General features: G+C 45.0%; 1 protein-coding gene across 2 annotated transcripts in view; it reads right to left on the bottom strand.

The window, feature by feature from the left end:
- Nucleotides 1-240: 240 nt before the first annotated feature.
- Nucleotides 241-11,453, bottom strand: part of IMMP2L (inner mitochondrial membrane peptidase subunit 2) — a 488,390-nt gene continuing 477,177 nt past the window's right edge. For both annotated transcript variants that reach the window (XM_014547169.1, XM_005875617.2), the window contains one exon: nucleotides 241-854. In XM_014547169.1, coding sequence (XP_014402655.1) covers nucleotides 735-854 — 120 coding nt within the window. In that variant the 3' untranslated portion in view covers nucleotides 241-734. The remainder of the gene's footprint in view (nucleotides 855-11,453) is intronic.

An 11,453-nucleotide genomic window follows, 5' to 3' on the forward strand; every position in this document is an offset into this window, starting at 1 on the left:
GTTCTGGAGGGATTTTTTTTTCTTCCCTTTCACTTAGAATATTTTAAGAAATAGTGACTAAATACTGATAAAAGGGTTCACTCATCCCTGTGAACAGTCATGAGATCACTCAGAAGTTTTCAAGTCAAAAGGGCCGATGAGAAAGGTTGATTGTATGGAAGTATTGACAGGATCGGTCCTCCCCAAGAGAGAAGATAGTCCTTCTTCATGGACGTACAGATGAAATGGCAAGCAAAGCAGTACCTGAGCAAATGAGTGCTTTATTTTTACATCACAGCTTACAGTATGTCCCACCTGGCTGTCAATCACAATGTAATTCCTATCAGTATGTGTCTAATAGGTTTCTTCTGTTCCAGCTAAGCAGTAAGTGGCATCACTCAAGCAATTACTTTCCCTTCGGTTCATTTTCACATTCTTTCAGCAGCAAACACCAAATCAAAACCCAGCGATCAACAGGATAAGTGCGCCCGGCAAAGTCTCACATAACCCCCAGCAGACATATGAGAATACGCCTTCACATTCCCAAAGGTCGGTGTGTTTTTTTGGCATAAAACAATCGGGTATTACAATTGACCACAAAATCAGGTGCCACTTCATACCATTTAATGTTTTTAAACTCTCTTTAGTCATCTTAGCGTGAGAGGGGGTCTCCCGCAGGGCGTCACGTGTTGGCGGAACCCCCTTCCTGCGCTGTTGGACGTGGGTGGCCTCCTGTGCGGGCGGCGGGAGAGCCATCACTGGTCTTCGCTCTGCACCGGCAGGCGCTCGGGGGGGAGCATGGACTGCAGCCGCTGCCAGCGCCCCGGGGGCCACAGGATGTGCGTCGCGTGCGCGTGCAGAAGCCCCAGCGAAACCTGCATTGGTGACAGAGAGAAGCAGAAAGAAGACAGGGTTTGGTGAGGGTCACGTTCACATCTTGACCATAGACTTGATCCCATCCGTGCGGCTAATCCGTGGACCGGGGCTGACGAGGAGTGGACGTAGGAAGCGCCCCCAGGGCACTGTCTGGGCGCCCAGCAGGATGTACAAGGTTCCACTCCTCACAGCCACCGGAAGCAGGTCGGACATGGGCTTCACTTTGCACGTGGGAAGCCTGGGTGCAGGGAGGAGCCATTGCTGGTCCACAGTCACCCAGCGCCCAAGGGTGGACGCTGGCTGCACCCCAGCCCTCAGCAGCTGCATGCATAGACCCCGAAGGATAAAGCGGGGCGACCTTCTCAGAATATTCTAGAGTTCTCGGGTTTTCAGAGAGACGTGGAAACAAATATGTTCTGCCAAAAGCATTGTCCCACCTGCTGGGTGAGCAGCAAGAGTTAGATGTGAGGAAAGGCGGGATGCCTCTGGGAATACATTGAGCAGCACCACAGGAGTGGCCCGGAGAAAGGCGGGAGACCCAAGGAAAGCCGGCCAGGTGGGAGGGGAAGCTATGGAAAGGAATCAATATAGCCCGGCTGTGTGGCTCAGTGGTTGGGCATCGACCCGTGAACCAGGAGGTCACCGTTGGATTCTCGGTCAGGGCACATGCCCGGGTTGCCACTAGGGGGCGTGCAGGAGGCAACTGATCCATGATTCTCTCTCACCATTGATGTTTCCATCTCTCTCTCCCTCTCCCTTCCTCTCTGAAACCAATAAAATATTTTTTAAGAAGTATAAAGATCCTGGTAGATGACAAAGAATCCCCATCAGCAGAGATGGACCAGACTGGAAGGGGAGGGAACTTTTCTCAGAGGACTGAAGACTGAGACCTGAGAAGGAAGGAGCCCTTAAAGCATTTTAAACTCCCCGCAGGCGGGTAAACAAGCAATGCGGTCGCCGGCCATGAGTTTGACATGCTTGCCTTAAAGGGCTCGCTAGGGACACACCTGTGGTGAAGAGAAGAGCATGGCACACGTGATTCAAGTGCAGATCAAGGCCCTCTCCTCGGACGAGTCTGGGCAGGGCCTGGAATGCTAGTGTTGCTGCGATCAGCTGTTCTAATGATATTTAGAGGCTTGTAAAGCACTCATGTTTGAGCACTTTCTTATTGAGCACCAGTTATAAAGCAGAGAGGACCCGTCTATATTGCTTTCAAATGTTTCTTCCTATAAATTTGAGCTCCATGGAGATGAACAAACACATTTCTTTCATTGAAGTTACTTTATTTACTAGCATATTCATTTGAAAAATCACATCACCCAGAGACTCCGTGGAAAGAGCTGAATGTCAGGGGAGAGACTCCAAAGTGATAACCAGAAACACGTTTTCTCTTTTAAAGAAAGCTTCACAGCAACTCGGAACACAAACAGAATAAACCCAAAGGGACCACGAAGTCCATGGGCCCAAGAGAGAAAGCTGTCTTCCACTTGTTACGTTGAAAACCAAACCTTATGAAACTTGACAACGTGGTACAGAAGATAGCTCTATTCACCCAGATCACCAGTTATTTCCATTGGCTGATTCCTCTCGGGGGCGTGAGCTATGTGTGTTTGTACACATACACTTTCTCAGCCCAGTGGAAGTTGCTGGCTTCATGGTGAATTTACCCCTAAAGAAATCCTTCAACATGTATCTCCTAAGAAGTAAGGCTTTTCCCTACATGAATACCATGTATTACATGCAAGATATTTAATATTGTTGTGATATAGCCCTTGTTCAGATTTTTCCTATTGTCCCAATGTCTTTTATAACTAATTTATTTTTTAAATTCTTAACGATCGCAGATTGTATCATCCTTTTGCTTCAGTTTACATTTAGGTCATTTTAATCTGGAGCCCAGCTACCTTGTGCAAGTAGTAATTCATCAGTAGGATTTTTTTTTCAATTACAGCTGACACATAATATTAGTTTCAGATGTATAACATAGTGATGAGATATGTATATAACTTACAAAGTGATCACCCTGGTAAGTCCAGTAGCCATCTGACACCACACATGGTTATTACAATGTTATTGACTATTTTCCTAGGCTGTATTTTACAGCCCCATCGCTGTTTTTATAACTGGCAATTTGTAGTTTTTAATCCCCTTCCCCCAGCCCCCAAACCTCGCTCCATCTGGTAACCATCAGTCTATTTTTTCATTTATTTTTTTTTAAGTTTCCACATATAAGTCAAATCACATGGTATTTCTTTTTCTGTCTGACTTATTTCACTTAGCATTATATTCTCTAGGCCCATCCATGTTGTTACAAATGGCAAGGTTTCATTCTTTCTTATAACTGAGTAATATACCACTGTATATATGTACACTTCTGTATCCATCTATTTGTCTATTGATGTTGCTTCCTTATCTTGGTTTGGTTTGTTTTCCTATTTTATCTTTCTGATAGTTTATTATTGGCATATAAAAATGCAACTGGTTTCTGCATACTAATAATTGTAAATAATGCTGCAATGATCACAAGAGTGCATATACTAGTAGTTTTTTGAATGATTGTTTTTTAATGTCTATGGATGTATACTTGGAAGTAGAATTGCTGTTTCATATTATGGTTGCATTATTAATTTTTTTAGGTTACTGCATATTGAATAAATTAGTCATTTGTTTTCACTCAATCATTATGCTAATATGAAAATTTACATTGATTGACTTATGAAAGTTTAACTACATTGCATACCTGGGATAATCCCCACTTGATCATGATATATTATCCTTTAAAAAATATAGAGCCCTAACCGGTTTTGCTCAGTGGATAGAGCATCAGCCTAAAGGGTCCCAGGTTCGATTCCCATCAAGGGCATGTACCTTGGTTGCGGGCACATCCCCAGTAGGGGGCGTGCAGGAGGCAGCTGATCAATGTTTCTCTCTCATTGATGTTTCTAACTATCCCTCTCCCTTCCACTCTGTAAAAAATCAATAAAATATGTTAAATATATATGTTTTTGTTGACATCAGAGAGAAAGGAAGAGGGAGAGAGAGAAACATCAATGATGAGAGAGAATCATTGATCGGCTGCCTCCTGCACGCCCCCTACTGGGGACCGAGCCCACACCCCAGGCATGTGCCCTGACAGGAATCGAACTGTGACCTTGTGGTTCATAGGTCAATGCTCAACCACTGAGCCACACCAGCTAGGTGATATATTATCCTTTTTTATATGTTACTAGAGGCCCAGTGCACGAAATTCGTGCAAGGGTAGGGTCCCTAGGCCTGGCCAGCGATCAGGGCTGATCAGGACCTTCCAGCTGCTGGCCGGGGCCTTCCTTCATTCTGTGCCACCCCCTGGTGGTCAGCACATGTCACAGCAAGTGACTGAACTCCTGGTCGAACTCCCGAGGGGACACTTTGCATATTAGACTTTTATATATATAGATTGGATTCAGTTTGCTAATATTTTCATAAGGGTTTTTGTGTCTATGTTTTATAGGAATACCGGTACTTTTCTTTCCTTGTGATGTCTTTGTCTAGTTTTGCTATCAAGTAATTCTTGCCTTTTCATATGAGTTAAGAAGTGTGCTTCCACCTCCTCCTTTGCATGTGGTGTTGTATTTAAAAATAACATCAAAGTCCAGAATTCAGTCGAGTTTACCAGCATAATTCCTGCTTCACTTCCTCACATATCCATCCCCCCGAGATGATTCCTTTTACTTATGTGTTTCAAAACCTCAGTGTGTAGCTCATTCATATTTTAAAATAGATCAATATACAAAATCAGTTTGCCTTGTAGAAATGATTTAGTGGAAGTATGAGCTATAAGAAGCAATGGGGAGCAAAAAAGTTCAAAATATTATAAAAAACATTGCATTGAGAAAATAAAAACTGAAAACATAAGGCTGTGTGGTGAACACTACTGCTCATATAATGATAAGGTTTCAAAATAAAACTTGTAATATATTGAAAATCATATTGAATTGTAACAGAATTAGAAATTCTAATTATAATTCTAAATTATATAGAAAAGGATAGTTTTCTAATTGCTCCTAAACCCTAAAAATGTGTTTCTCCCACTAGAAAGGTTTTAAGAGTAACTCCCTAAATTCTTAATATTCTTAATTGGTTTTAAAATTTATAAAGAAAAGAGTCAAATTAACTATATTGGCTAAATATGTATAGTGGGAAAATCACCAATTTAATGTGTTAATAACAACCTTCACATCGCTGAATAAGAAAAATCAAGCTTAAGATACTTCAGGTTGAATAATTACCCTTAGGAATATCACTCCTTCCTAACATTTCCAATTTTTTCTTACAATATCATCACACCTATTAAACAATGCAATTTTTCAATGCAATGTGTAAGTGTAAGCTATTCTCAGTAATATTTATAGTTCACTTGTCCTAACTGCCTAGAGCAGTGGTTCTCAACCTTCCTAATGCCGCGACCCTTTAATACAGTTCCTCATGTTGTGGTGACCCCCAACTATAAAATTATTTTCGTTGCTACTTCATAACTGTAATTTTGCTACTGTTATGAATCGTAATGTAAATATCTGATATGCAGGATGTATTTTCATTGTTACAAATTGAACATAATTAAAGCATAGTGATTAATCACAAAAACAATATGTAATTATATATTCAATATGTGTTTTTCGATGGTCTTAGGCGACCCCTGTGAAAGGGTCGTTCGACCCCCAAAGGGGTCGAGACCCACAGGTTGAGAACCGCTGGCCTAGAGACTCTACCCTAACCAGCCTGACAGGTGGGGGTTTCAGCACCACGGAGAGCTACCACTGCAAGAGTGTTCCCTCAAACTGTTCCTACCTGAACTCAGGTTCCATAGTCATTAGAACTTTGTCTGACCCAGTTTGTCCAGTTTCTGTGTTGTAAATGTCAATGTCTATTCACTTAATTTCTTTTTACTTGGTTTCGCTAGACTAAGAACAAATTGCCTTTTTCAAGGAAAAGATAAGAAAGAAAGACTATCAGGAAAAGTAAACTCGGAAGTCTCTTGGGAAAAAAATTAAGTACTGGTGAGACTCATCTTTAGGTTAATTAACCAGTTTGTAAGGCTACTGAGATTCTCCCCTCAGCCTGTTTGCCTAACACTGTTCCTCTGCCCTGCATTTCACACTTGGCTACTTACCACTGTTCACCCCAATTCCACAGCAGATGCCGAATTGGAGAGAACTTTCCAGTAAAGCATTTGCTTAGTCGATCAGATCAAATGTCTTCCTTTTGGGAAAAAAAAGTTACCTTATTTTGTAATCTAATGATAAGAAGTCAGTAGTCATTTTTACATACTATCAGCTCATTACTACTATTCCCATCAGAAATAGCCACAGAAAACGAAAAGATTGACTCAGGCACACACTCTCTGCTCCCCAGTAGCAGGAGGCCCGAGGGATTCACAGTAGAAACTATTTATAAAAAAAACTGTAAATGTCTCCATCCCTGCTGACCCCTCACCAACTATAATCAAAAGTTGGCTAAAACACCTCCAACACCTCATCAAACATTGTTTTCAACAGTCGGTGGGGTTGAAGGAATGAGACAGGTAAACGGCTTCTCATAGGGTGTCAGGTGAATGGGAAGTAAATGGCTGGTAATGCCTTAGACCTGTGGTCCGCAAACCGCGGCTCGCGAGCCCCTTGAGTGTGGCTCTTCCACAAAATACCAGGTGCGGGCGCACATGTACAGTGCGATTGAAACTTCATGGTCCATGTGCAGAAGTCAGTTTTTGGCCTGGGTGAGTCTATTTTGAAGAAGTGGCGTTAGAAGAAGTGGAGAAGTGGGGGTTGTTGGTCGTTCGGTCGGGTGACGGGAGACGCGGCGCAGCGCAGGCGGGCCGCGGTATACTCAGTGCGGGGGAGGTACATTGTTTTGAGGTACGTTCGCTGAGGTCGACCCCTTCCAACTCTCCCATCCACACTCGTCTATCTGAAACAAGTATACAAGATGAGTGTGGATGGGAGGTCCTGTTGATATTTGGCTCTGTTGACTAATGAGTTTGCCGACCACTGCCTTAGACTGAGAAAAATAATGATGGTGCTAGTTCCTGAAATTGGAAGCCAAGAATAAGAAGCATTTAGAAATAGGGAATGAATGGTCACAACAAATATCTGGAAAGAAGAGAGACTTGAGAGTCATACGAACGTGAGGAATACAAACTGAAGATGTGGGTTAGTCTGTCCAAGAGACCATTTGGAATGGAAAAGAAGGCAGAGGAGGGGATCCTACCGGCCGGCAACACAGAAAACCAATATTTGAAAGATGAGGAGGTATCCTAGTAGACAAGAAAGACTCTGTCTAAAATACAAAATATGCAGAGCGTAAGCTCTCAAAGGGAAGACACTGCATGTATCCACAGCACCTATGGCACAACCTGGGACACAGTAGGTAAATGTTTGTTAAGTGAATGAATAAAACAGCCAAGAGAGCCATGCTCTGAAAGCTAAATGCACAGAGCATTTCAAGGGGGAGTCAGTTACAGCAGTATTAGAATGGGACTCTTGGATTTGGGTGAGGAACACAAGCTGAAGATGTGGGGTAGTCTGTCCAAGAGACCACTTGGAATGGAAAAGAAGGCAGTTACAGCAGTATTAGAATGGGACTCTTGGATTTGGCGATTCCAAAGTCATTGAAAACCCTTATCAAGTTCAAGTTGCGGAGAGTGTGGGTGGTAGAACCCAAGTGGGAATGCACTGAGGAGCAAATGACTAAGATATTGGACACTGATTTCTCTTTCAAAAGACCAGCCGAGAAGAGCAGGAATTATTAGTAGATAAACACAGAGGAGGGAACATTACCGAGGTCTCCCAGGTTCCTGGTGAAAGGTGGTGATCTAGTGCACACCTCTTACCTCTATGAACAGGTAGGAAGAGAGCAAACACAGGAGTGCTTCTTGGTGTGGAAGTAGGAAGTTTGAGGGCACTTCCTCCAATTTCTCAGCCTAAGTAGCAAAGTAACTACTGAGCATAATTAGCAACAAAGCCACCTTTTTTAGGAGGGTGGGGTTAAAGTAGGAATTGTGAAGATATTTGGGGCAAACCCTGGCCCCAGACAGGGAATTTAACAGGGATCGCGGGGAAGAGCTGCCACTGTCCAATGAAGAGGAGATGTTGGATGTGCCAGTCTGCTTCAGTGGCTGGGCTTTCTCCAATGGCATTCAGCAGTCCTGGTCTAGAAACAAGGCGAATGGCAAGTTTAACCCAAGGCTGGAAGTTGGCAGGGAAGTATGAGAGAAAGGATGGGAGTGAGACTGCGTGGAGGGAGGAGGTGGTCATAGTTGAGGTTTAAAAGGAAGGGGTGGGAGTAATTCAAGAGTGTGTAGGCCCGGGGGAATGAGAGGGAGGGAGCGTGGGAGCCTCAAGGCTAAGAGAGTATGGTCCTGAATCCCCTCCATCCGGTGCAAGAAAAGAGTCCAGAGTAAAAGTCTGACTGACCTGGATGTGGTCCCACAGAGACATCAGTCAGCTCAGGGGCTTCCGTGGAAAAGCTGGAAGCAGCAGGAGGATGGGAGCAAGCACCAGGTGTTCATAACATTAGTCGGAATAGAAAACGCTGATACGTGTTCGGCACGCTGTACGAATGAGGCCGCCTGAAGCTGTCGGCCACTAGATGGAGGGGCGGCCTAGTGCTTGGCAGGCATCCCAGATACACCTGTCACCCATCCAGTCTACTCACGGCCTGTGCCCCAGAACACAAGGATGGGGGGAAAGTCTGCCTCAGGGACCAGCGAGGTCAAAGCCCCCAAAACCAAATGACTACGACAAGGCTCAGCCAGTCAAAGCTGAGAGGTTCAAGACGAAGGTGACAGCTCCGAGTCCCACACACGGGCCTGGGTCTGAGAGGAAGGAAGGAAGTGGCTGGACTGGCTGCGCACTGGCCTGCGTGCCTCTGACTCGGACCTGATGTCCCATGGCTGAGTCCACAGAGTGCACACACGTGGAGGTGACATCCAGAGCACATGGTTTCGGCACGAGGCATCTGAAGGCAATAAAAAGATTTTCTTCCACTAATTTCATCGACTCATAGAATACACAACCAAGTGTCACAGGCAACGAGCCAGGAATTTTGTTTTTAAATAGGTCATATAAAAGCTGTCAAGTTTTTACAAATGAAGTCACAGTGCTCTGGAAAAAAAAAATCCAGCTTCTGCCCTAACCAAAACATCCAGTTTGGCTCAGTGGGTAGAGCGTTGGCCTAGGGACTGAAAGGTCCCAGGTTCGATTCTGGCCAAGGGCACATGCCCAGGTTGCAGGCTTGATCCCCAGTAGGGGGTGTGCAGAAGGCAGCCAATCAATGATTCTCTCTCATCATTGATGTTTCTATCTCTCGCTCCCTCTCCCTCCCTCTCTGAAATCAATAAAAAAATATATTTTTTTAAAATCCAGCTTCTCAAAATGCATCCTAACCATTTTCTGCTCTGCAATTGGACACATTAACAGGAGGTGCTTTTAAGTCGGGGACGTTCATAAGCGTAACCTTTTTGCGTGTCAGTAAAATGGAAGGTGCTTTCTTCTGCTCCAATATCTTTGAAGGGATGATGAAAGCAGCAGAACCTCATTTGCATCGTCAAACGACCTTGGTTGATGATGGTCGCGCAAAACAAACAGCTTTCCATGAGAAGGAGCTGCCAATTTGGCCAGATTACCGTAATGAGCGTCCATCGTGGGCTCCAGGCTCTGTCCCGCGGCTCAGAAACACAGCGCCCTTCTATGCATTGTACATGACTCCCCGCTCTCCTATGGCGTTCCTGTGCTTCCAGCCAAAATATCCAGTAAATCAAATCGGAGATGAAGTCTTTTGGGCTTAAACCAATTCAATATGTTCTTGCCTCTGACAGCTGGGAAACTCCAGCGTTATTTTACATCTCAGTGTTGGAAATCTCAGAGCCACAATTTCAGAGGACCGGATGCTCGCCAGCTAAAATGCTGGAAACCTCCTCGTGTCTGGGAAGCTGGCTGCAGGGTTCCTGAGCAGACAGACCATCGGTGCCGGTGAAACTCACAAGAGAGGCCTCGTAAGGCCAAGAGCAAGACACAGGGACACAATTTTAAGAGTTCCTCAAGCTGGAATGAAGGTGTGGCTGTTAAGAAAAGGACACAACAGAGATATGTTCTGTTTTATTCTAGAAAGTCAGCGAAGGAGAGAGGCAGAGCCCCAGCTGAGTCTGGTAATTTTTCCAACAAAACATCTGTGTAGAAAGTCATTGCCCTTCCTCACGGCGGTGGTAACAGTTAGGACGAGATGAAAGGGGCCTGAGGGATGAGCTAGAGCAAAAACATAAACAAGTAGCCGAGCAGTTGGCCGCCACGGGGGATACTGTCACCAGTGCTTGCGATTTTATAAGTAAGAATGGCTGTGTCAGTATTATCTTCAAATCATTTGAGGCCATGGGATGATTCATTCACATGCGCTAAAGCGATGGAAATTGTGGAAAATAAGATGTAATCTAGTTTTTGCTTTACTCCTAATGGCTGAGAATGTGATAGTGGCTGCAGCCAGAGCACGGGGCGGGGCCGGGCCCTCCTTCCTACGTGAGCTGACTTGTAGTCACTGCACTGCAACTCCTGGAAATTCAATCTTTACACTGAATATTAATGAAATAGTTTTTAATTTTTATTGATTTCAGAGAGAAAGGGAGCGGGAGAGAGAGATAGAAACATCAATGATGAAAGAGAATCATTGATTTGTTGCCTCCTGCATGCCCCACACTGGGGATCGAGCCCACAACCAGGGCATGTGCCTTGACCAGCAATTGAACCCAGGACCCTTCAGTCCACAGGCCAATGCTCCATCCACTGAGCCAAAACGGCCAGGGCTATGAAATCTTTTAAGTGCATTCTCTTCCTGGTTATGACTGCTATTTCAAAATAGCAAAGAAATACTTTTGGGTTGTTGCCACCCTGTTTTTCCAGAATAGGTGAAATGCCACCGTGAATGTCACTCACAGGTTCCGAGGACACAGATTTCTCCTCTGTGGCTCTGGATTGGTGACAACTGTAGGACCAAGTGGTGCTTTGGGGGAGCCTAACCCCCCTATGGGTCTCAGCTGCTCGCCCCCATCAAGACTGAGACACAATATGCAAAAAACTGTGTGTGTTACACAGAATCAGCCTCAGGAAGACTTCCCCTGCTTCCCTCCCATGGAGCACGGCCCTGCATCCCTCCTGTGGCCAGTGGAATCCTGAGCAACAGTGCAGGACGATGGTCACATTCGTGGATTTGGGCATCAGACAGACTCCGACAGACACCCCGCAGACAAGCTGAGAGGGACAGGCACCCCCTCTCTGTGAGGGTAACCTTGGAAAACGTTTCACCTTCCCGAGTCTCAGACTGCTCCGGGGGCTGATATCAGGAAATGAGGATTTCTGCTAAATACAAATTCTGGTTAAAAACCAGGTGTCATCGGTTACAAACTGAAATGTGTTCTCCCCAGATTCCTATGTTGAGGTCCTAACGCAGACCTCAGCCTGGGGCTGGATTAGGCCATAGGGTCTTTCGAGAGGCGATTACATTAAAGGGACGCCCTTTGGGGGGCCTCCTCCAATCTGACTGCGCCGCTGTAAGAGGAGGCAATTAGGAGGCTG

The sequence above is a fragment of the Myotis brandtii genome, unplaced genomic scaffold (assembly GCF_000412655.1).
Source record: "Myotis brandtii unplaced genomic scaffold, ASM41265v1 scaffold466, whole genome shotgun sequence".
Lineage (NCBI taxonomy): Eukaryota > Metazoa > Chordata > Mammalia > Chiroptera > Vespertilionidae > Myotis > Myotis brandtii.